General features: G+C 41.6%; 1 protein-coding gene and 1 long non-coding RNA gene across 5 annotated transcripts in view; one reads left to right on the top strand and one right to left on the bottom strand.

The window, feature by feature from the left end:
• Window positions 1-275, bottom strand: part of TMTC2 (transmembrane O-mannosyltransferase targeting cadherins 2) — a 393,432-nt gene extending 393,157 nt beyond the window's left edge. For all 3 annotated transcript variants that reach the window (XM_061125343.1, XM_061125360.1, XM_061125351.1), the window contains exon 1: window positions 147-275. In XM_061125343.1, coding sequence (XP_060981326.1) covers window positions 147-229 — 83 coding nt within the window. In that variant the 5' untranslated portion in view covers window positions 230-275. The remainder of the gene's footprint in view (window positions 1-146) is intronic.
• An 8,773-nt stretch (window positions 276-9,048) lies between these two features.
• LOC133043913 (uncharacterized) lies at window positions 9,049-19,026 on the top strand. Of its 2 annotated transcripts, XR_009689786.1 has the most exons (5): window positions 9,049-9,258; window positions 9,498-9,572; window positions 17,346-17,422; window positions 18,539-18,572; window positions 19,000-19,026. It is a non-coding gene; the product is annotated as an uncharacterized LOC133043913 (long non-coding RNA). The 2 variants fall into 2 exon arrangements; XR_009689787.1 differs by lacking the exons at window positions 9,049-9,258; window positions 18,539-18,572; window positions 19,000-19,026 and adding an exon at window positions 17,120-17,159 and having other exon boundaries at window positions 9,561-9,572; window positions 17,346-18,108.
• Window positions 19,027-26,234: the final 7,208 nt, after the last annotated feature.

Below are 26,234 nucleotides of genomic sequence, written 5' to 3'. Positions count from 1 at the left end.
AGGTTCCGATGCTTACGGGTCTCCTAAGCCTTCAGGTGCAGGAATAGTCCCTCCAAGATGCACTTCCAGCCTTAAAGCGGGAAGCTTCAAAGCCACCGCGGAGTCCCCAGGCAGCCCGTCACCCCTTCCTCTCACCGAGCCCTTACCTGTCATCATAGCAGAAATCCGCACTCAGGGTGTTGAGATACAAGGCGAGCCCCAGAGCGCTGCTCACCAACTCTGCAATCATCTCTCCACCGCCTTCCCTCCGGCTCGGCTCCCAGCGCGAGGGCAGCAGCGGCAACAAAAAACAGAAGCATCAATCCCCACCTTCCGCCGCTTTCTCCTCCCAGCTTCACTTTTCCCTCGCTTCCCCACCCTTCCTTCCTCCCTCGGGTCCTTCCAATCCACCGCTCTCCTCCTCCTCCTCGCCCGTCTCCGCAGCTCTTGCGTCCTCCCCGTGTGCGGGCTCACACCGCGCTCCCCATGCCCTGCGCCGGCGAGCGGCGAGCGGCGTTCGGGCTCCGCGTCCCCCGGCAGATGCACAAGGCTGGTCCTTCGCGCGGCTCCTAGCCGCCACCCTAACCCATGGCAGTGCGGGGCGCCCTAGGTGCGGAGTGGGACTCGGAGAAGGGGGGGAGAGTGCGGGGTGGGGGCAGAGGAACCGGACCGAGCCGGGCTCTGGGACCAGCTGGAGGAAGAGAGAGCGAGAAGGGCGGCTGGGACGGACAAGGCAAACCGCCTCCCCTCGCCGCCTCCCGGGCGCACGGCTCCTGTGCCGCTCGGGCAGACTCCGGCCGCCACAGCGGCTGCAGCTCATTCACTCTTTATTAGCGCCCCTCCCGGCCCTAGCCCCTTCTCCGGTGAAGTGAGAAGCGGCGGCTGGAGCCTCCAGAAGCTCCCGCGTGGGGTTCGCGGCGCTGGCCCCCGCGCCTGCGTGGCCAACCCTCCATCCCCGGATCGCCCAGCCCCTTTCCCCACCCAGATCCGCCCCTAAGGTCCCGCCCACGTTACCCCCTGGGCTGGAGGCTCCTCCCACTCTCTCCCGGGCGGGAGGCTCCGCCTTCCCACCTCCCGGCCTCCCCCTGTTGCGTTCACCTTCGATTTCACTCTGGGAAGCCGCGGGGACCCAGGGTCGACGGCTGGAAAACAGCCCAGAGAGCTCGCTGGAGTGCGCCCTGGGCGCGGGAGCTAAAGGAGAAATGAAACCGGCAGGACGCGGTCGCTCGCTCCGCTGCTGCCTGGCGGCGCCTGGCACCAGCAGGATCTCAACCCCGGCGCTGCTGCGTGTGCCAAGCGATGCCAGGCGTAAGTCCGGTCAGCTGGAGAGACTTCTGGGGACCGGGAGAGGCAGAACAGGTTTGGCTAGTGCTGCAGACTTGGTCGCCACGAACACACACGCGACGCGTCAGACACCCTCACTGTGAGCCGAAATGGGGTGGGTAGGGGGGGTGGACGCGTTTGAGGGGGCGTCTTAGGAGGGAGAGATTTCAGCTCGGGGCCGACCTTTGTCCCGAATGTCAATGGAGAGACGGGTGGGGAGGGAAATATTCCCGCAGTTAGCTTTAAAAAAAAGGGTCCCAACAGAGGACAAAAAGATTAGCACGCACACAGGCGTACCCGCAGCTGCGGCGGCTTTTCGTGGCTTCCAGGGAACTGTCAGGCGGACTGGGAGACCACAGAGAGACGTCCTAACAACCCCGTACAGCGCTGTCCGTAAACCTAGAAAGACTGGAAGCTAATGCCCTCTCCTTTCCGCCCGGATGCAGGACTGGATGGAAGGCATCCAACATGATGAAATATTGTGTAGAAGAATGGTCTGTGTCGAACGAGCTCTGGGTACTAAAGTTGCAAGACCGAAGAGGACCGCGGGCTGCCTGCCACACCTCTTCTCGACTCGGCCTTTCCGGCTGGATGCGCGGCGCCCTTGGACCGCGAAGTACACTGCTGCAGCGCCGCCTGCTGCTTAGCAGCCGCAGAGCATAGAAAACTGACCCGGAGAGGCCGACTTCCCCTCTCCCCCGCCCCCCAAACCTAGCCAGCACCTAACCACCAAGTTCTCCAAAACGGCGCCGAGAAATTGATCAGCCCCCCACCCCCATCCCCAGGATGTCTGGCAGTGGCCTGAAAATCAAGTTCCGTGGTTTGGGTGTCTGCAAAACAAAGCTCCATCTTTTCCCGAGTTCACAAGGAAATAGATGTAGACACAGATGAAACCGTGAATATTCATTATATTGTGCCATGCACTATGGGCCCATTTTTGTGCCCTGGGAAAAACATACGTAAACGCATATAAGAGGGAATTGTATCTTTAAAAGTAGGAACTGATCTTTACTTTTTTATTTTCTTTTTAACCTCTGCCCACTGTCAAAAAGTTTGGCCCACCAAAGGTCCTCTCTGTCTCTCCACTGCACTTAACTGTTGATACTGGATCCTAGGACGCTGGAAGAAGGTCAAGCTTCTCTAGAATCAGATGCCTGAGTGTGAGTCCCTACTCTAGTGCTTCCCATCTGGGTGACCTTTAGCCAATCACTTAACCTCTTTGTTCCTCAGTTTTCTCACCTATGAAACAGTGATGATAATAATACCTATCTCTGGGCACATAATTATGAAGATGAAAGCAGTCAACGTGTGTAAAGCACTTATTACCTAAATGCAATAGAAGTGGTAACTATTATTATTATTATTACTCTCTCCAGGGTTCCCTGGTGTCTCAGATGGTAAAGAATCTGCCTTCAGTGCAGAAGACCTGGGTTCCATCCCTGGGTCAGGAAGGTTCCCTGGAGAAGGAAATGGCTACTCACTCTAGTATTCTTGCCTGGAGAATTCCATGAGCTAGTGGAGCCTGGCAGACTACAGCTCATAGACTTGCAAAGAGTTGGACACCACTAAGTGACTAACACTTCCACTTGCATTCTTTCCAACTTCCTCTTATCCTTTAGGCTGTCAATTACAACCTATATGTTTACCTCCAAAACACATCTCATCACATCCACACTGCTGCAGTCCTCATCCAAGCTACCCATGTTCCCATCATGGACTAATGCAGAAGCTTTCCAAGTGGTCTCCTTGCTTCTACTGTAATTTCCCCCCTCCTCAGTTATAACTTTCTGAAACCCTATGAACTCCTGCTTGGGGAGGAGGGTGGAATGTTCAGTGACTTCTTGTTATACATAGAATAAAACCCAAATCCTTACCACGACCAGCCAAGCCTCCATCTGGCCTCGTGAATCTCCCCATCTCACTGTGCTCTGGTACCCCAGCCACACAGACATCCTGTTCCTCTGGAATTTACACTTTTCTTTCTCCCACATGGAATGCCTTCTACCCAGACCTTCAGTTCCTTCTCAGCATTCAAGAGTTCGTTCAAATGTCATTGCCTAGAAAGGCTTTTCCAGCCCACACTTGAGGAGGTAGCCTCTCCTCCAGCGATCCCTATCCCATCTGCTTGCATTTAATTTCTTCATCGTAGGTGTCAGTATCAGAACCACCACCAGAAGAGCAGCTCCAAGAGGCCAGGGACCTTATCAGTCTTGTTTCCCATGTGATGCCCAGCACCTATAAATACCTGGACAGTTAAAAAGAAAAAAAAATGACAATAAATAAACAAGTAAATATGTTCAGCAGAAAGCATAATGATTGAAAATATACAAACTTTAATCTTGAGAATAGGGCAAACTGATTTGTTCTCTATGTTAGAGTTAGTGAAAAATTAACAAAGGAGAGAGGGAGGAAGTAGGTTAAAACTTCTTAAGAATGCATCCACTCTGCAGGAAAGTGGGAGAGGTAGGAAGTCACAGACAGCCCTGTTCAATAATTAAGAGGACTCAGAGGAATGAAAGCATAAGAGCTTTGGGTTCAGCCTGCTAAAAGCTTGTAAGCATTTCCCAGAGCTGTCTCCATTTTCAAGACTCCAACAGTTTTAAAGGAACATTTTCTATACTCCTCCCTCGCCCCTCCTTTTCTCCTCTCCCCATCTCCAGTTCCTCTGAATTAGAAGCACAGAACACTGTGAGACATGCCACAAAGTGGCACATCTTGCCATCCCTGATGAATGAAAGGCTGGAAATCCAGCTGTGTGTGAGAAATCCAGTTGCTTTTAACAAATTTTCCTTCTATAATTTAACATGGGTCTCAGTATTCTTCCAGTGCATTAAGCCTTGGTCTCTTTCACCACTTTCCAAGGGCTCAGAAGTAGCCAATGCCTGCATTTTCAACCTTCCTTAAACAACTTTGGGGAGGAATCAGATTAAAGATGTAAAGATGTCATCACTCTCCTTGGAGATCATTTCAAACCTGAGGACATTCCTTTTTAATTTATTAAGGTGTACTTACCCATTGTGAGATTGCTGCTTGAGTTCTGAAATATATACATATATATATATATATATATATATATATATATATATATATATATATGTTCTATTGAAAGTTACTGTTGCTCTTCACAGATGAAGGAAATTAAGCTGGCTGCCTTGAGTTTTCTACCTTAGATACAAGACTGGCCGAAAAAGTGCTAAGCCCTTATTTTCCCCAAGTAGTTTCCACACATGTGCTACCTCACCACTTCCTCAATGAATTATTTTTTATAGTTGCCCCGACCTACCCTGCATTTGTTCTGCATTCCCAGCCCTTTGTTGTATAATTCATACCTCTGCAGTGCCAGTTCCTTGGGGTAAAGATTTCCTTATTTCCTAAGACATTTTTAGTTTATTGTGCAATACCATCTTCCCTTTGGGTGTTGCATAAATATTAACTAAAAATCCACATCTGGTCTTAGTCGTCATTTCTATTTGTCCTAATACAACTTCTCTTTGAACAATTCATTTGGAAAGTGTGCCAAGGGTGAAATGTGACACATAAATTCTCCTGCTGCCTAGGATGCCTTTTAAAGCACCCACAGATTTGGTTATTTATGAACAGAAGATTTGCACCTCTTCCTTGCTCTCTCAATTCTAAAATTGTACCAGGCCAAAGTAATTACAATCTCCCATATGTTTTGTGAAAAGGTATCCAAGAATCTCCTGCTAAAATCTTAACAGATTGACTAGGAAACAGAAAGGCTCTAGCCCAGCAGGTGAAACTGCCTGTTAAGGGAGGTCAGAACAGGGCTCTCTGCTGAGGGACTCCTAAGCTCTGGGCTTTCCTCAGGAAATAACCCTGCAGGAGAAAAACCAGAGCGTGGATGAAATGTGGGTCAGGGAGCTGAAAGAGGCACCCAGGCTGTCTGGGTAACTAATGACAGTCAATGCATTGGCTACACATGTTAGCTTTCCACATTTCCCAGCATACCTTAAAATGCTACCCTGTAGATACTACAAATGTAACCACGCTTTATCCCCAAACTTGCCATCTATTAGGAATGTAATTAGGAAGAAGCAGCAATGGATAGAGATCCTGTTCCCCTCTGTCACAAACCCAGGGCAATTAAGAACCAGCTGCTACTAAAAGAATGATCACTTTAAAATCTCCCAGTCACCCAGCTTCCAGTTCAGAGATGTGGAGGTAGAGGAGGAGTGTAGAAATAACATGCTAATAACCAGATATGGATAATTGCAGAGATGTTGAGGCTAATGATAGAATTCAGAAACTCGATCAGAAAAACCAAGGACGGCCTCCTTCATAGAATCTCTCTGAAAGCAATTACATGCACTGGTATAAACAGTGATCAAAAATATTCTAACAGCTTGAAAATGGCACAGAATTTGGGGTAACAGAGTTTTGATAAGACTCAGATTCTATATAATAAAAGAAAAATCAAAAGTAGAAAGAGGATTAGTTTTGATGTGGACCTTAGCTAAATTAACCAGTTATTCATGAATATTGCCTTGATGCTTAGCCCAACCTGGATAGACTCTTTAGAGCCAGCATCATCCCGTAGAACTTTCTACAAAGGTGGTTTAATACCTATGCCCCTCAATGTGGTAGCCATCAAGCTATGTGTGCTACTGAGCATATAAAGTATGGCTACTGTGACTAAGGCATTAAACTTTAAGTTTTATTTAATTTTAATTAATTGAAATGTACACAGCAACATTGTCTAGTGGCTACTACGCTGGACAACACAAGGATTTCACTTAAAAGCCAGTTGCCTACTCCTCCCGGTGGTCAAAGCTTTATTTAGCCTGGCTCCTCTTGCTCTAGTATCTTCCACAGCCATGTGTGACCCGCTTTTATGACACAGCTACCGGCCCTGAACACTTTTTAGGTATTAGGCATTTTGTGGAGCACAGTCTATGTTAGGATCTCATTTAATCCTCTCAAGAGCCCTGGGAGATAAGTACCTTTACCACCATATTTTATAGATAGGGAAGTGAAGGTTGAGAAATTGTCTATAGTCTGACAGCCTCTAAGTGATGAATCTGACATTTGAAATATATGTCTTTTAACTCCAAAATCTATATGTTAACGCAGTGTAGTCGCCATTCAAATGGCCATCTCTTCATTAGGATCTATTTCAGGAAAGGGAACTCCTGGCTATAGCCAAGGTGTTTTGATTAAATTCATATTCTTTCTACTCTACCATCCCTCAGAAGGTTCAGGATAAAATACTGTGGAAGTCTTTCTTTGTCTATCATTTTTGCTTGATTTTTTCCAAATCTGATATAGACACCTACAAAGACCACACTCTAACATGTGATAGAAACTCCCCCATAAAACATACATGCATACCACATATTTTTAAGAATAAATGTATTCAAGCATGCATAAACTGTTTCCTAACATAATCCACACCATTTATTAGAAATAATTAAGATAAGCATAACCCAAAATTCAACACAATAATGAAAGTATTAATGGAAATCAAAATTTGGAAAACCAACTAAAATATTTATACAAGTGACTTAATATTACTAATGTATTATATTAATATGTTAATATATAATTACTATATGACTTGTTATGTTATATTAATATAATTAATTTCATTAATATTGTACTATTGTATGATATATATCATATATAATTAATGTTATAAAATAATATTAATATTAAGTCACTTGTATAAATGTGTTAATTGGTTTTCCAAATGTTAAAGACACTTTATTATGTTAAAAGCATCACTATGTATTTGCATGTCATAAAGCATACTTAATCCACTTATTATTCCTATTAAAATGATTAGATTCCTATTAAATGACAAAAATCAATTCATTTAAAGCTTTTGCAATACATTTAATTAACTTGCCCCTTTGAATGAATAAATATCTTAAAATTTATAACTTATTTAATAGTTACAAGTGAATTATACATTTATGGCCTTACATATAGTCTTCCACTATCCTGTACTTTTCTTTCCAATACTCTTTATTCTTTTATCTTTTTTTTTTTCTTGTTCTTTTCATTCTGTTCTTTCATTTTTGCATGTTTTGCTCCAACAAAAGCATTGAAATCTCAATGCACAAGACAACAAAGATCTTCGCCCTCACATGTGTGAAGATCTTGCCCTGTGATATACAAACTAATCAGAAAAGAGGTTGTCTGCAATGGTGGATGTGAAGCTAAGGCATTTATTTTCTTGGCAGTCAGTTCCAGAGAGTCAGTCCTTGGATTGAAATGGACAAATGATGTCAACATTAAATTCATCAGTTTCAAGCTGAACACCAATGGGAACCTGCTTCAGGAGCCTCTCATTCCTCTGCCCCTCCTCCCTGAAGTTAATCACATGCCAGTGCTGGGCTGGAAGGTTGTGATCCATTACCTTTGATAATTTTGGCCAAGTGTCTCCCCTGACTTACACTGCAAAGTGACACAGGCAACTACTGGATCTGCTTCCTGTCAAGAGAGATGGGATTCCATTTTCTAGAATTCTACATAAATGGAAATAACACTATGCACTTTTTCAGGGGTGAGAGTTGCTTTCTTTCACTGAGCATAATTATTTTGAAATTCTTCCATGTTCTGTGCATATTAATAGTTCGTTTCTTTTCATGTCTTTGAGTAATATTCTATTTGTATGGCTATATTACCATGTGTTTTTCCATTGATCTGTTTATGAACAGAATTTGAATTGTTTCCAGTTTACAAACAATCCTGCAATCAACACTTATGAGAAGGCTCTATTTGAACATAAACTTTCATATCTCTTGGTTAAATACCTAGGAGTGGGATGGCTGAGTCATTTGGTAGTGTTTAATATTTTAAGAAACTTCCAGACTTATTCCAAGGTAGTTATAACATTTAACATTCCCATAAGCAGCTTATGAGAGTTCCAGTTAATCCACATCCTTGCCACACTTGAGGATCAGTCTTAATTTTAGACATCTAACTAAGTGTATAGTAGTATCTCATTATACTTTTAATTTCCATTTCCCTAATACTATTGATGTTGAACATGTTTTCATATGCTTATTTTCAACCCATACATCTTTGGTGCTATATCTGTTCAAGTCATTTCCCCCTCTTCCCCTCATCTGCCTTATCCCCCTCCTCTTCTTCCTCCCTCTTTCCTTATTTTCCTTCTTCTACATTTTGTTAGCTGCTTAAGCAATACCAATTTATTAGCTCACAGTTTTGTAGTCCTAAGTCCAGCATGGCTCAACTGCATTCTCAGTTCAAGATCTCATATGATGGGAATTTAGGGGTTTAAATGTTTCCCTGGTGGCTCAATGGTAAGAATTCTCTTGCCAATGCAAAAGATGGAGATTCGATCCCTGTGTCAGGAAGATCCCCTGGAGAAGGAAATGGCAACCCACTCCAGTATTCCTGCCTGGAAAATCCCATGGACAGAGTGGCCTGGTGGGCTACAGTCCATGTGGTCACAGAGTTGGAGACCACTCAGCAACTAGACAACAGCAAAGGGGTTTAGAGAGCTGGGCTCTCATCTGGAGGCTCTAGAGAAGAATTCAACTTCCAAACTCATCCAGTTGTTGGCAGAATTTTAGTTCTTTGCAGTTATAGAGCTGAGGTTTCCATTTCTTTGTCTCTTAAGTTCTGTTTGGTTTTTGCTATACCACGTGGCAAGTGGAATCTTAGTTTCCCAATCAGGGATCAAATCCGTGCACCTTGCATGGAAGTGTGGAGACCTAACCATGGGACAACCAGGAAATTCCCTGCCTCTTGGCTTTTAGAGGCGGTCCCCTTCCTTCTCACAAGGACCGCTTTGTTTGCAAACCAGTAGCTGTGTTTGTAGGCTTCCTGGTGGCTCAGCAGCAAAGAATCTGCCTGCAATTCAGGGGAGATGGGGTGGATTCCTGGATCAGGATGATCGCCTGGAGAAGAAGATGGCAACCCACTCCAGTATTCTTGCCTGGGAAATCCCATGGACAGAGAAGCCAGGTGGGCTACAACAACAAACGTTTTGGGTTTTCATTTGGGGGGGGGGGTGGTGTTGCCCTTTAAAACAATTGCATTGCTGTCTTCTTATTGGATTTTGAGAGTTCTTTATTCAGAACAAAAGTCCTGTGTACGACAAGGAATTTGCAGACATTTCTCTCAGGTTGCGGTTTGTCAGTGTCTTTCAAAGAGCAGAAATTCTTACTTTTGATTAACTCAAATTCATCTTTTTTTGTTTTTAGATCTCATTTTTGGTGTTTGACCCAAGAAATGTTTGTCTGTTTTAAGGTCACAAAGATTTTCTCCTGTTTTTCTCTGTAAGTATTATAGTTCAGGATTTTAGAATTAGGTCAATGATTCCTTTTGACTTCATTTTTATATATGGGATGAGGCATGACTCAAAGTTTGCTTTTGTTGGGGTGGGTTGGTTGGTTTTTTGTGTGTTTGTTTGCTTTTGGTCCTTGGATATTCAATTGTTCCGGCACAGTTTGTTAAAAAGTCTGTTTCCCCACTGAATTGCCTTTGTATCTTTTGTTAATTGTCACATGCTTGTTTAGTCACTGAGTCATGTCCAACTCTTCTGTGACCCTGTGGACTGTAGCCCACCAGGCTCCGCTGTCCGTGGGATTTTCCAGGCAAGAGTACTGGAGTGGGTTGCCGTTTCCTTCTCCAGGGGATCTTCCCAACCCAGGGATCAAACCCCTGTCTTCTGCATTGCAGGCATTCTCTACCACAGAACCACTTGGGAAGCCCTAATTAAATATGGGTAGGTCTTTTTCTGGATATATATTCTCTCCATTGATCCTTTTGTCTATTTTTATGCCAGTATCAAATTATCTTGATTACTGAAGCTTTATAAGTCTTGAAATTGAGTAGTATAAACAAGTCTGTTCTTTTTTTTTTTTTTTAAATCATTCCCTACTTCAGTTTAATTACAACAGCTTAAGCTGTACTTCTCTTTGCTATTATAAGCCCTTATAATCTGGCTCTTATTTTCTTCTTCTTGATTTATTTATTAAGTATATTTATATGTAAGTATGTGACTAGGTACACGTGGCATTTAGGCATTTAAATGCAATTGTATCTGTTTCCTGAGTGTGTTTCTCTGTATGAGAAGCAGAGTTAACATTTATGACCTACAATAATAGTAGTAAGATGGACAGTCACAATTAAGACATGCAGGTATCACTCCTTCTAACCAATATCCTTAAAATATTTGTTCAACACATATTTTTCTTTATGTTCAAAATGACAAACCTATTATATGCTTGGAACATGACACAATACTTTAACCTAGGTGGGATTATCACTCACATCTATACTGTCATTGCATTGCACTAATCACCAACATTCAGCCCTCATGGTTCAGTAGTAAAGAGGTCACCTGCAAAGCAGAAGACACAGGAGACACAGGTTTGATCCCTGGATCACAAGATCCCCTGGAGAAGAAAATGGCAACCCACTCCATTATTCTTACCTGGAAATCCCATGGACACCATGGGCAGAGGAGCCTGGTGGGCTGCCATCCATGGGGGTCTCAAAAGAGTCCAGCACAACTAAACAACAACAAAACAATTTAATGGATGTGGTTACAAGGTTTTTTGTTGTTTTTTTCTTTTCTTGTTAGCATTTAAATTCCCTGCCTCCTCTCATGCATTCATGGCAGCAAAACATTTCCCAATTTTCTGTGGTTCCTATTCTAGCATCAGTTTTACTTTTTTGAGGCTTCAGAAGAAGCATCTAATCTTTAGTTGTAAATCATTGGTTCTCAGCAAATAGCATAGATCATGTTCTATAGTCAGTTTTATCCTTCAGCTGATGGGAACTAGAGACTTAAGTCTCAGGGTTATTAACCAGGCCCGCTAGGAGTAGGCTACAAAACTTCCCAGTGGAGACGGGCTGATTCTGACCCAACGGGATTTCTGAGTTGCAATTCAAGGGAGTAATCATCTTTTTAGCTTGCCAGTTATGAAAGGAGTCAAACATGCACTGTATTTCCAATTTGTTTCAGTGTAATTTTGTATCCCTAATGGATCAGAGCACTGGGCAACTGCCTGACCCATCTTCTAACCTGGCTCTGGGTATGGGTGCCAATTCCGTTGCCGACAATACTCTACAAAAAGCCAAACATGGTGGCTGCCTGCGTGTACACTTCTACCTTGTATGAATATATTGTTTTCCCTTATCCCTCCTCCCCATCTCCCTTACTGTCTCTCTTCAGCTCAGTTCAGTTCAGTTCAGTTGCTCAGTCGTGTCCGACTCTCTGTGACCCCATGAACCACAGCACTCCAGGCCTCGCTGTCCATTACCAACTCCCGGAGTTCACTCAAACTCATGCCCATCGAGTCGGTGATGCCATCCAACCATCTCATCCTCTGTCATCCCCTTCTCCTCCTGCCCCCAATCCCTCCCAGCATCAGGGTCTTTTCCAATGAATCAACTCTTCGCATGAGGTGGCCAAAGTATTGGAGTTTCAGCTTCAGTGTCAGTCCTTCCGATGAACACCCAGGACTGATCTCCTTTAGGATGGACTGGTTGGATCTCCTTGCAGTCCAAGGGACTCTCAAGAGTCTTCTCCAACACCACAGTTCAAAAGCATCAATTTTTCAGTGCTCAGCTTTCCTCACAGTCCAACTCTCACATCCATACATAACCACTGGAAAAACCATAGCCTTGACTAGATGGACCTTTGTTGGCAAAGTAATGTCTCTGCTTTTTAATATGCTATCTAGGTTGGTCATAACTTTCCTTCCAAGGAGTAAGCGTCTTTTAATTTCATGGCTTCAGTCACCATCTGCAGTGATTTTGGAGCCCAAAAAAATAAAGTCTGACACTGTTTCCACTGTTTCCCCATCTATTTCCTGTGAGGTGATGGGACCAGATGCCATGACCTTAGTTTTCTGAATGTCGAGCTTTAAGCCAACTTTTTCATGCTCCTCTTTCACTTTCATCAAGAGGCTTTTTAGTTCTTCTTCACTTTCTGCCATAAGGGTGGTGTCATCTGCATACCTACTGCCAAATTAAACTGGGTTTCTGATATAGGGACAGAGGAAAATAAAGGTGTTTATTTTGTTGTGTCTGTGCTTAGTCACGACCAACGCTTTGCGACCATATGGACCTTACTTAGCCCACCAGGCTCCTCTGTCCATGGAATTAACCAGGCAAGAATATTAGAGGGGGTTGCCATTTCCTCCTCCAGGGTATCTTCCTGACTCAGGGATCAAACCTGGGTCTCCTGTGTCTCCTGCACCACAGGCGGGTGCTTTACTTGCCGAGCCATTCTACCAGCACTATGCCAGCTATTTTACACTGTGTAACTGAATTCCCTGTCTCACCAGATGGGCATTGTTAGTGTCTTTTCACAGTTCACAAAATCAAGGTCAATGATATGAATTAACTTGCACTAGATGGTACAACTAATAAATGATGACCCAGGATTCTATGCTATACCTGTCTTGTTTCAAAAGCTTTTTTTGTATTTTAAATCATATATGATGTCTAGGTTATTCACAATATTGAGAACTATCTTCAGTATGAAGTTATCATCTTTTGATGTTTATAAGACGAATCATCAGGCCGTACACCTTGAACTTACACAATGCCATGTGTCATATATATCTCAAATAAACTAGAAAAAAAAAAACACTTTTTTTTAGCCACACCACTTGGCTTATAGGATCTTACTTTTCCCAGGGCCTTGGCAGATAAAGCACCAAGTCCTAACCACTGGACTGCCAGGGAATTTCCAAATATTTTTTTAAAGAAGAAGCTAAGATTCAGGCAGAGAAGAGATTAATTCCCACTGTTGGAAGTTTTATACTTCAATTTAGTATTGAGAGCCAAGTGAGGGAGCTGCCACTCTACACAGATAGACATAAAGAAATACTTTTAAAAACTATTTTATAGATGGAGAAAAATTAGTCTTTTACCTTGAGGCCAGATATAGAGATTACAGACTACAATGTATTCACAAAGATCTACTAATTACATTTCCTATTTTTCATCTGATTAAAACTGCCTCTTAAAAATTATTTTTTATAACAGAAACATCAGATAACAAAGAAGTAAAAATTGGCTATCCATCCTTGGAAAGCATTCAAAGGTTCTGGAAACAATTATTCGGTAAAAGCAGCTCAAAACAACAACAAAAATTCCTTAAGAATACGTATAGACACTTTTGGAAAATTCTAGAACTGTACAGTAGTAAGTCAAGGATCATTCATTAAAAGTGATGCTGGGAGTGGTTGCCAGGGACTCAGGGAGGGGCTGTTCAGAGCTCCTGTTCAATGGTACAGAGTTTCAGTCAAGTTGAAAACATCCTAAAGATCCACTGCCCTACAATCTGCATATTGTCAACAATACCGTACTGTACACGTAAGGATTATCAAGAGGGTAAATTTTATGTTATGTGTTCTTTACCACAGGTGAAAAAGAAAGATGCTGGTAAATCAACTTTAAGTGATAATTAATTAATACTTGCAGAGTACCTCTTTTAAGACCATTTCAAGTTGTCAGATGTTTTTGGAATTAAGAATTACTATTTATCTGCATCATTTTTTTAAAGTTACCGTACTAAATATATTTTTAAAATATACATTACCAAAAAAAATAAAATATACATTACAGCATATCTCTGTAACACCAACACATTTCAATAAACTGACAGTTGGCAGAATTATTTCAGCAAAATAGACCATGTATTTAAAGGAAGATTAATTTGTTTGCTATTTTTTTCTAATGCATTTAGCAGGAAATAATATAAAACGAGTTAAAATCAAAGTGTTTGGCTGAATGTCCATAAAATAAAGCTTCTACCAAAGTGGTCTTAGAAGAGGTCATTTCCTATCTCAGATCAGTCATTGGACCTAAAATATTATTTAAGATAGAAACTTTTTAGGAAAAATATCAACAAAAATAGTTTCCATTTCCTGTGATTCACTAATTGCCACTTATTATTAAAGTGTACAGCCCCTAAATATAAGTGACTACTTGGTTCCTTAATTATGCTTCTCCTGGGTCATATAAAAACAAAAAAACCTTTGCAATGTAAAGTCAGTGAGAACAGGAAAATACTTCACTATCCTCACCAGTCCCTTGACATCCAAGTTCCTAATCCAAAGCCCTTTTCTTTGACATTTCACGCAACAGCAGTATTACTGGCAGCGTTGAAAGTCATCTTTAGAATGTAAAGTAATTTAGAATTACTTTTCAGCACTTGAAAACATCTAACTTGTCTTTCTTTTAAGATCATGTGTTCAGAAACTTGTACTTTCATGGACAGAGCTGGTCCATGGATTAGCTTAGTTTCATAATAGAGATATGTTTTTATGAAAGTGAAAGTGTTGGTTGCTCAGTTGTATCCGACTCTTTGCGACCCCGAGAACTGTAGCCTGTCAGTGGAATTCTCCAGGCAAGAAAAGTGGAGTCAGAAGCCATTTCCTTCTCCAGGGGATCTTCTCTGGATGTGGGTCAAACCCACATCTCCTGCAGTGCAGGCAGATTCTTTACCATCTGGGCCACCAGGGAAGGCTTGATGCCAAAAACTCAGTACACAATTTCAGTCATTCAACATTGTTGCAGAAACTATCCATGTTAAGGTAACTGCTGAGTCATGAGGACCCAGATTGATGCATAGGGAATAGCAGTTTCAAGAGTCTTAAGAGGTATAATAAGGATTTGATAATTGATTTTATAATATACATCCATTTAAAATAAATTAATGAAAACTTTCATAATGTTTCAATACAAAATTTACCCATAAAGATCAGGTCAAAATGTAATCATAGTTAAATTAAACTTCACCAATATATTGGGCCTATACATTAAAACCATAATCAATAATTTCCCCAACAATCCCATGTTGTTGTTGTTTAATCACTAAGCCATGTCCAACTCTTTTGTGACCCCATGGACCATAGCCTGCCAGGCTCCTCGGTCTATGGAATTCTCCAGGCAAGAATACTGGAGTGGGTTGCCATTTCCTCCTCCTGGGGATCTTCTGGACCTAGGGATCGAACCCACATCTCCTGCATTGGCAAGCTGCTTCTGTAGAACTGAGACACCTGGGAAGCCCAACAATCCCATATAAGCACTTAAAAATATATATATATCAAGCCATGGCACTATTTTTAAATTGTTCAGTTCATGTCTTCTTAGTGCCACTCAACAATAATCACAAATGCCCTTTTCATTCAAGTTCAAACCTCAACCAAAGCCTGGAATGATTCTCACCATGGCAGAAAATACATCTGCACCCTTCGCAAGAAGAGAGGACCTGGGGTCCATGTGCTTCCTGTTTTCCCCCACCGTTTGCTTACTGAATGAATACTTTCTCCTTACCCCAGTTGTGTTGGTTAAATCTGTGTATATATCCAGACATCTGTTTTGGTTTTCTCTCATCACTTCAAACTCCATCTGGATGTAGAGCTTTTCCCTGCACCCAGGCCCACTTGGCCGGGGCCCTGACATTCTCCCTAACTTTGACAGGCTTATCCATGGAGGCTGAGCTCTCTTACCTGGACCCTCTCACTGCTCAAGGAGGTTCTGCTATATATCATGTAAAACCACAGTTCCATCTGTCTCTTGACTTCTAGCCTAGGCTGATGCCTATGGACTCCTTTGGCTGTATTCCCATCCTGCAGGCTGGGTCTCCTTGGACAGCCATACCTGCTGGAATCAAGCCCAAACTCATCAAACATCTTTGGACTCTACAGCTGGACAGGAGAGTCCCTTCATGAAGTCACCCAACAGCTGGGGAGCTTTTTGTTTCACAGTAACAGTTTTTTCACCACCCTCAATCTTGCTGTGCTGATTAGGTCCCAGTGTGTCTTGCTTCTTTATGTATTTCCTTTTACCATTCTGTCCATTCTCACAAATTTAGTGTGATACTTTCAGTTCTGGTACATGGCAGCTGAAGAATGCTGTGGAATAGTAAACAATTCATTTCTTTTACATTTATATTTGAAGACTAGCAATAAAGTGTGATACTAACTCTTTATACTGGCAAAACAGGAACCTTGAATAGTGACATTATTAATGGATTCTTATAAAATTATTTAATGAGATTTATTTAAATTGCTTTCATTAAAGTATTTATAGTTACTAGTAGTTTTCTATATAAATATTTTAGAAGAAATATTTACTTTGAAAACAAAATAATTTATTTATGTTTTTTACATAAATTCATAGTTTTGATGAAAATACATTTTGTACACTTTGGATATAATTGTATATTTAGTTCCTTAGATCATTACTGTTATCAGAAAATATATTAGGTAAAAAATCTTGATTTCACAACATAATGAGTTTGCTGAGATGAAAAATGAGTGCAAGAAAGTAATTTTATAGAAAAAAATATAATAATATATATACCACAGTTGTTTATTTTATGATTTATCAAGACATCACTAGCCTATTAACCAAATGCCCACCATGAGCAAAAGTAATTAAATTCATTCAGCTTTGGTATTTTGCCAAATGTCAGCCATATGAAAAAATCATAACTTCACACATTTTCAGATTTTGTTATAGAAGTATATTTGTCACAGTAGAAAACTATTTGGTCTACAAGGTAGAGGGTATGTTTTTACTCATATACACTCATGCCTTGGGCTCCGCAAATGTTAGGGGCAGGCGTAACTGAAAAATAATACGTACTTACAATAGAGTAACAGAACTTTGCCCCTAATTTCTCTTAGCTTCAGGTGTTATTTGTCTGTTTTTGTTGGTGGAGGTGAAAGTGGGATTCTACTTTCTAGAGAAGTGTTTATGTGAACCCCTGATTACCAATGTTAAAGGATATTTTGAGCTGCTTTCTAAAGAATGTCACAAAAATGCTCATTTGCTTTACTTGATTCTTCTACAGAATACAGTGTTTCACATAAGACGACAGTTTCGCTTCACAGGTAGGTCTCCCGTACTTGGATCAAAGACACGCTTGTGTCTTTGTGACTTGTCGGGACGCAGTGCAGGTGGAGGGGTGATGTGTATGTCATAATCTGCGTATCCTCATTTCTTGGCAGCCCTGTTGTCCAGTAGAGGGAAAACTTAAGGAACAGCTGAAATCTGTTTCTTATCATCGTATTTTCCAGAGAATGGAGCAAGTCCTCTTGTCATCTCTTGGCTCGGGATCTATCTCTGCCATTCGTTCCGTATGATTTCCCTTGAGGTAAAAATGTTGAAAGACAGCTTCATTCCTTCCGCGCTCCAGTCCTTTGCATAACACCTGCTCCAAAAAGGCTCATCACTCCAGTGTGGTTATAAGTCATCCAATTGTCAAGTTTTCTGGTTTCAAATTTTAATTTATAAAATAAAAATATTTTATTTAATCTTTTCAACATACTGTAACCCAACTATTTCATCTGAACTGTTATGTCTCTTTCCTGGTGTATCCTATACACATCTGGTTTTATAAACTATGAATATGGCTGCATGCAAAACATACATTTTCAGAAGATGGTGTTCATATATCATGCAGGGCACTCTGAACAGTCCTAAGCTGTGGCCAGTCACTACGAGAAGAGACTGGAAGAAGTCCTAGGAGAGAAGGACTTCAGTTGAGTTGATGGTGGCTTTGTGCAGTGACATATCCCTTTCTCTAAAGAGAAATGTTACCTGCAATATTCTGGCTGCATGCCCAGTTGGTCATTTGGGATGCTGTCTCTCTAAATCTGCAGCTTTAGTTACGTCCACTGTCTTAAGCTTTAGTTACGTCCACTGTCTTAACGCACTTCCTGTCAGGAACGGTTGTGTAGATGTGCCAGTTCAGATAGCTGTTATATCTGATATGTGAGAAGCTGTGATCAGGAGAGCAAAGAAATTCTCCTATATGATGCCAGTGCAGAAGTCAGAGATGTGCCAAATAAATAAATAATATAAAAAAGTTGTTTTGAAGTCTTTCCAATTGCTCATTTATTTAAATATATTTCTTCATGCTACCACAGCTTGTGTATTGATTTTTAGAAGACATCCTACTTATACTTATTTTGAGCTTTCTAGGTTTCTCAGAAATTTTAATCAGAATAGTCAGACTGACTGCTCTCGGTGATTACACTATCGACTGATGGCTTTTGTCAGCTGTGTTGGGTAAATAAAAATAGCACCATAAAAGCCGTATATTAAACACTTTTTGTTACCATGATGTTGTTTTACTTAATACATGGTTCCTGACTTTAGGAATACCCCAAATTTTGTTTTCAAATAGGTATTTTGATCACAAAATAATCTTTAGAGTTTTTTTTTTCTGTAAGTAATAAAATTATTTGTCTATTTTTTCCATTTCCAGGCAGAGAAAAAATAAGAACCATGTTTGGACTACAGTTAAGTATGCATATTGTTAGACTTTTCCTCCACTTTTCCACTGAGCATAAAGATTTTTAAAAATTCAAACAGCCAGGAAAGATCCAAGTAGATTGAAAAAAATCACAGAAATTTGCTTCTCTTATTGTGTTAAAGGCAACTTCCCCAAATTTTGCTGGCACCCAGTGGTTGCATAGTAATTGCTTGCTGGACTGAATTATTAAATCCTTTCCCTGCATTTACCCGTACAAAAGGCAGTTTAAAATAAAATATCAACTTAAGCATTGATTTTTTTCTAAAAAATCTTGGCTTCTATTATAAAGTCCAACTTAATAGCATATGTGAAATTATTATCTCTATTACAAAGTGATGAGTACCAACAGTGGAGAGAAATATGCTACAGTTACTTATTTATACATAGTCTTCCTATTTTTGTATTTTTTTCAGTTACTAAAATGGAACCATAAACTGGAGGGCAATGCATTCCTTTTCTCTACCACCAGATGCACATAAAAGAACTATGGCTTACAGGGAGGATGCTTGTTATTTTGTGTGGAATCATCAAGAAACAGATGGAGGGTGATTACGTGGCCTATGTCCTGCTGACTGTTTTAAAGCAAATAGACATTAACTTGTATTCTTTGAGTTTGGATTAGTAAACAGTAATCATGTAGAATGAGGAAAATGCAATTTCAGATGATCACAGATAATAAAACAATAGTGGGAGTTTTGGGCCATTGAGGTCTGCTACACAAATCCTCCTAGCGCAGTAGGTAAAAAATCTGCCTGCAATGCAGGAGATCTGGTTTCAATCCCTAGGTCAGGAAGATCCCCTAGAGAAGGAAATGGCAACCCACTCTAGTGTTCTTGCCTGGAGAATCCCATGGACAGAGAAGCCTGGCAGGCTACAGTCCATGGGGGTCACAAGAATTGGATACAACTTAGTGACTAAACCACCACCACCACACAAATCCTGGACCACTGTTTAATGTATAGTGAAATATCTGGGCTGGATGAAGCACAAGCTGGAATCAAGATTGCCAGAAGAAATATCAATAACCTCAGATATGCAGATGCCACCACCCTCATGGCAGAAAGCAAAGAAGTACTAAAGAGCCTTTTGATGAAAGTGAAAGAGGAGACTGAAAAAGTTGGCTTAAAGCTCGACATTCAGAAAACAAAGATCATGGCATCCGGTCCCATCACTTCATGGCAAATAGATGGAGAAACAGTGAAAACAGTGTCAGACTTTATTTTGGGGAGCTCCAAAATCACTGCAGATGGTGACTGCAGCCATGAAATTAAAAGGCACTTACTCCTTGGAAGAAAAGTTATGACCAACCTAGATAGCATATTAAAAAGCAGAGACATTGCTTTGCCAACAAAGGTCCGTCTAGTCAAGGCTATGGTTTTTCCAGTAGTCATGTATGGATGTGAGAGTTGGAACATAAAGAAAGCTGAGTGCTGAAGAATTGATGCTTTTGAACTGTGGTGTTGGAGAAGACTCTTGAGAGTCCCTTGGACTGAAAGGAGATCCAACCAGTCCATCCTAAAGGAAATCAGTCCTGAATATTCATTGGAAGGACTGATGTTGAAGCTGAAACTCCAATACTTTGGCTACCTGATGCGAAGAGTTGATTGATTTGAAAAGACCCTGATGCTGGGAAAGATCGAAGGCGGGAGGAGAAGGGGACAACAGAGGATGAGATGGTTGGATGGCATCACCAACTCAATGGGCATGAGTTTGAGTAAACTCTGGGAGTTGGTGATGGACAGGGAGGCCTGGCATGCTGCAGTCCATGGGGTCACAAAGAGTCAGACACGACTGAGCAACTGAACTGAACTGAACTGAAGTATCTGTAGGAGATAGCCCAGAGTTCTTGTGCAAACTGGAATTCATTACATAATTCAGCCCATCATGTGCTTAGGGCAGTTTTGAGTACATTCTTTTACGTGATGCTAGGGATATAAAGCTGAGTTTGGTGTAACATAGTTCCTATCATCAAGGAATGAAAAAGTGAGGTGGCCCCTCTGGTAGTTTGCCACTGATGCTGCTGCTTAAGCCAGGCTTCTAAGAATGTAGGCATTTGGTCAATAGTTGTCCAGTAGGTGACTATTATGCAGAAGCTATGGTAGCCCCCTCTCCTCAGGATGGTTAAAAAAGATTAATGGGAATTCCTGACTTCTACCCATTAGCATTTAAGCCCTCAAGTCCTCTTGCTCTTCAGTCATATTTGGGCATTCTCTCTTTCTCTCAGGTGCAGAATTTGTTTTTCTTCCAATGGTTAGTCACATTTGGCATAAACCTCTCTTTCCTCCTCTCTCTCCCTCTACTGCTGATTTGGTGGTTGAAACGCTTAGTCCCCCAAATAAGGTGTGCAAGGAACATCACCTTCTTTAATTCCTTCGAATAAAAAAGAAACCTAGCTGGAGCCCTGCTGTGCTGGATTGTTTGGAGATTAAAATACAGCCATTTGGTGGACAACTGCTTTCTTTTCCTGGACTCTCTAAGGAGTCCCATGGCTCATGTGTTTTACTGAAATGGAAGGGGAACCCTTTATGTTCAATCCATCATGGTTACTGCAGGTAATTCTCATTGTCTAAGCCCAGGGGAAGCCTGAAGATCAGTAGCCTTTCTGCCACATTTGGGGCCTAAGAATCTCATTGATGCCCAAATCTCAGAGCCAGATGTTCAAACTTCCAGAATCTACAATGCCTTTTTTAAGATTCTGTCACTTCCTTCAGGCACTGCTAGGGAGTGGGTTGAAAATGGCTGAGAATCCCCACTAATCCCATAAGACTTTCATCTTAGCAAATCTATTTTAATTTACCCGTTTAGACAAGAAGTGGGTGTCATCTTCAGATACTTTTGTTTTAGCCCCACAAACTCCTCTTAAGACAAGGGAGCCCAAAGTTCCTGGATAACTTCTTAGATGGAAGAGATGGGAAATTATAAAAAGCAAAATACAGTCTCTCATAACCATCATGTTTCTCTCTAAGGACTTAACCTCACTCTTTAAGGACTTAACCTATCTGCTTCTTCTGTTTTCTTTTTCTTTCTTTTAATGCAATGATTGAAGGCTTGCTAGGGGCCAACCTCACAGAAATTCTTAGGGATCAATATTACTAATCCCATCTGAGGGTTGAAGAAACTAGAGGGCAGAAAAGATGAATAAAATAGCAGAGCTGATATTTGACATTGCATCTGTTTACCAATTTCAAAAGAAGTGTATTTAAATGGAAAGAAATGTCTAATATGAGACTAGGACTCCTGCAAAGCAGCCCAAACTCTTGCAAAGTGGGTGATCTTGACAAAGTTGCTTAACCTCCCAAATCCACAGTGTGCTTATCCAGAAACCGAGGTACCTGCTCACAGAGTTCATTTGGTTATTAAATGAGAGCATATATGATCTACTACTTTGTAAAGTTGGAGGCACTATACAAATGTAAAATACTAAGCTCTTTCTATAACATTATGGCTCTACAAATTACACTTTCAGATTACACACACACACACACACATATTCAGATATATATGAAGCATGCAGGCCTGTATATATACATAAATATATATATATGAATAACTTTTCTATACACCAGAAACTAACACAACATTGTAAGTCAACTATACTTCAATAAAAAAGGGGGGGAAAATCATGTTCAGTGATCCCCAACTACTAAAGATGCAAGAGACAGTCTACAAGCAGAGCTGAACATCAATTAAGAAATAAACAGAAACCAAGTGATGAGCCATCTGTGAAGAATCTATGCACATTAAATTCAAATTTAAAAATCTAAGCATTCTGACAGAGCAAGTTATAGACTACAAATGAGAACAGGATGACAGTGTGTGTTGTGACTACAGACAAAAAGAAACACCAACAAAAAATCAAAGCCCCAAATTGAAGATACCAACCAGAAAACCTATAATGTTTTCCATTCTTATCATGTCTAGCATGTACCAGGAACAGGCCAGGTATACTTGAAGCTAAGTGTTAGATGATCAGTGATCAACTAATAGTGATGTGACTATTCCTTTTGCATTCAGTCTCATTGAGAAATGACAGACAGATGTCAGAGCAAAACAATACCTTTTTACTAGTAATAACAATTGTTCATTTGGTATTGAGCATTTAGTAAGTACTTTACAGGGATTAATTAATTGCCTAATAATGCTCTGATTATTTTATCCCCTTGTCATAGAAAAGGAAATGAAAAGACAGAGAGAGAGAGAGACAAAGGAAGAAAGAGGGACATATGGTATTAAATAGCAGACCAATATTTGAACCCCAAAACTCTGGCTTCAGGAGAGGGCACTTAACAAGTATATTGTGAAGTGGGATTGAAGAATCTAACTTAGCCCTGAAGCCAGAAGAGCCCTCCTCATATAGCAGCCCAGATATATATCTCTGCACACACACTTTGTGAATTTGGGCTTCCAAAACACCCTAGGGAATTATTACCTGCCTCAAACCCCCCAAGCACAAAGAGGCCGAAAAGCCCCACACTTGAGAGACTAGTGGATTTTTATCTAAGTCTCTGAGGTGTGCCAATCTGAACCAAGGCTTCTAGGATGGGGTTTTGTCCCTCCTCACCATCTTTCCCTTTCTTCAAGTAACTGCAAGGCTAGAAAACAGCAGAGCCACAGATGAAAGTATTCTCAGTCTCTGAATCACGTGTTGGAAAGGTACCCCCTCCACCCCACCCACCCCCCGGGGCTTCCCTCATAGCTCAGTGGGTAAAGAATCCTCCTGCAATGCAGGAGACCCCGGATTGATTCCTGGGTCGGGAAGATCTGCTGGAAATGGGATAAGCTACCTTATCCAAGTATTTGATTTAGTGGTGGAGTTACCTACCACTCCAGTATTCTTGGGCCTCCCTTGTGGCTCAGCTGGTAAAGAATTCACCCACAACACGGGAGACCTGGGTTTGATCCCTAAGTTAGGAAGATCCCCTGGAGAAGGGAAAGGCTACCCACTTCAGTATTCTGGCCTGGAGAATTCCATGGGCTGTATAGTCCATGGAGTTCCAAAGAGTCAGACACGACTGAGCGACTTTCACTCACTCACTCACTCACCCCACCTCCTGCAGCCAGAAATACTTTCCTCTGATGGTTAAGAGAAATAAACCTTTGTTGTAAATGAGCCACAACACACATTAGGGGTGTATTTGTTATTACAGTTAACCTGCCTGCCAATGCAGGAGACACAAGAGACATGGGTTCGATCCCTGGGTTGGAAAGATCCCCTGGAGAAGGGAATGGCAGCCCACTCCAGTACTCTTGCCTGGAAAATTCCATGGACAGAGGAGCCTGGCGGGCTGCAGTCCCTGGGGTTGCAAAGAATCCAACAAGACTGAGCACACACATTTACCCTAACCAAAATAGAGGAGCAGAGAGAGAAAGGCCGTGTTTACATCAAACTTTAGCATATTATCCCTGCCCAGCAGAGCAACACGGATTGATTAATGGATCTCAGACACTCTTCATTCCACCAATTATATAAATTACTCTGTTTCCTGTGGGGACAAGCTAATAAGAAAGGTGAAAGGAAGAGCAGAAAGCTTTACACCAAGATCTCTCAGAAGGAGAAGTTTCTACGTCGAGGCAGAAATGTGAGGACAGTGAGAAAACTGGGAGAAAATTGTTTTCCCCATTCTGTAGATATTATTATCCTTCTCTGAGATGAGAAAATTGAGGTACAAAGAGGTTAAGTAACTTGTCTACATTTCCTTCTACTTCTACTTTTATTTGTAAGACATAATTTGATTATATGACAGCAAAACAAAAGGTCTAAAAGCAATATATGTCAAATGTGAACACAATTATGGAGATGTGAACATACATTCATGCTCTAAAGACCAAAATTAGGGAAGAGGCTTTTTAAACAAAATGGCTTTGACAAGAAAAGCTTAAACCAAAATACAATAGATTTGCCCATTATACTTCCCTACTGTAAATATTAAGCCCTGTTAAATATTTAACAATGAACTGTTCTTCTCTCAAAAAGAACATCCAGAGAACACAATAAGGAATCAAGGCTTGTGTCCTTGGTTTTGAGGAGAAAATTGTATAACATTGCAATGCAGTTTTCCGACAAATTCAGAATGTCTACGTTAAACTGAGTCTTTGCATGTGTGTGTGCGTGTTGAGTCAGTTCAGTCATGTCCAGCTCTTTGCAACCCCATGGACTGTAACCCACCAGGCTCTTCTGTCCATTCTCCGGGCAAGAATACTGAAGTGGGTTTCCATGCCCTCCTCCAGGGGATCTTCCTGAACCAGGGATCAAACCTGCACCTCTTAAAATCTCCTGCATTGGCAAGCATGTTCTTTACCACTAGCACCACCTGGGAAGCCGAAACTGGGTCTTTACTGCCAGATAATCCCCTTCCATACTTTATGTTGGTTCCTTGAACTTCACATAATACTCATCCCCAATCGTTTCCATCTTCCTCAAGGTCTGGGCCTCTAAGAATCTCAGTTCCACAGACACTGAAAGTTGGGATGTGAAAATAATTCTGTTTTATGGGAGCTGAAAGTGGGCTCTATAAGACAGAGAGCTGTGTCAGATGCTTCCTCTGAAAGTGATCAAGGCTCTGAGACTCTCCTATGAGTTCTGAGAGAGTGACTCACTGCATCTGAAATGCACAAGTGTAAGCATCAGAGCGCTAACCCACTAATCTAAAATACAAAATAGCGCTTCCTCAGAGTGCTAACCACCAGGAAGACTTCGCTGGTGGTCCAGTGGGTAGGAATCCACCTTCCAATGCAGGGGATGCGGATTCCATCCCTGGTCAGAGAACTAAGATCGCACACACCGCAACTACTGAGGCTGTGTGCCACAGCTAGAAAGAAGCCTGCAAGCCACGCCAAGAGCTCACATGCAGCAAGGAAAGCTCTCATGTGCCACAGCTAATACCTGAAGCAGCAAAAATAACAAATAAAAAGTTTCAAAAACACACAAAGTAACTGCCTCATTCACACAATCTGCACACTCTCCCTTTGTGTTCACCCTATGTTAGAATCTACATCATTCTCAGGAACAACATGTGAAGGGCTGGCTCGGGAATGAGACCACTTGATCTCCCCAGGATGAAGGCCTTCTCTCTCCGGAGTCAGCTCACCTTGAATCTGAAGGCTGCTGGGAAGGCAGGAACCAGAGATTGGGGCTTGGAATAAATGTTGAACTTTCTCCAGCTTCCCTCCTTGGCCTTCTTCTATATCTGTCCCCCAGGCTATCTCACCCACACACAGAACTTGTATCATGGAATAGAGGCAGATGACTCACAAAGGTGTACCTCCCAGCCTTAACCTCCTCTCTGAGTTCCAATCCATCCATCAGCCTTGACATTTCCACTTGAAAGTCTCAAGGGCATCTCAAAAAAAGCACAAAACCGCTCAAAACCGCCTCTCCTGGTGTGCTGTCTCAGTAGAATGGCACTAACTTTACCTGCAGCATAGGAAGAATAGCAGGAGTCATCCTTGATCAGATCCTCCCCCTTGCCACCTTCATAGTTGATTCTTTCCTGAGTCTTGTTGATTCTAGCATTTAAAAAAGTCTCACCAATATTTACACTTCAATCCATCACAATCAACAAAATTATCTTTCAATTACCCTCACCTCTCACCTGGGCAACTACAATAACCTACCTGATCTCCAGGCTTCCATTTTCCAATTTACCCT

This window comes from Dama dama, chromosome 3 (genome assembly GCF_033118175.1).
Source record: "Dama dama isolate Ldn47 chromosome 3, ASM3311817v1, whole genome shotgun sequence".
NCBI classification, from domain to species: Eukaryota; Metazoa; Chordata; class Mammalia; order Artiodactyla; family Cervidae; genus Dama; species Dama dama.
The sequence above is the reverse complement of the archived record's forward strand: the minus strand, read 5'-3'. Positions and strand labels throughout refer to the sequence as shown.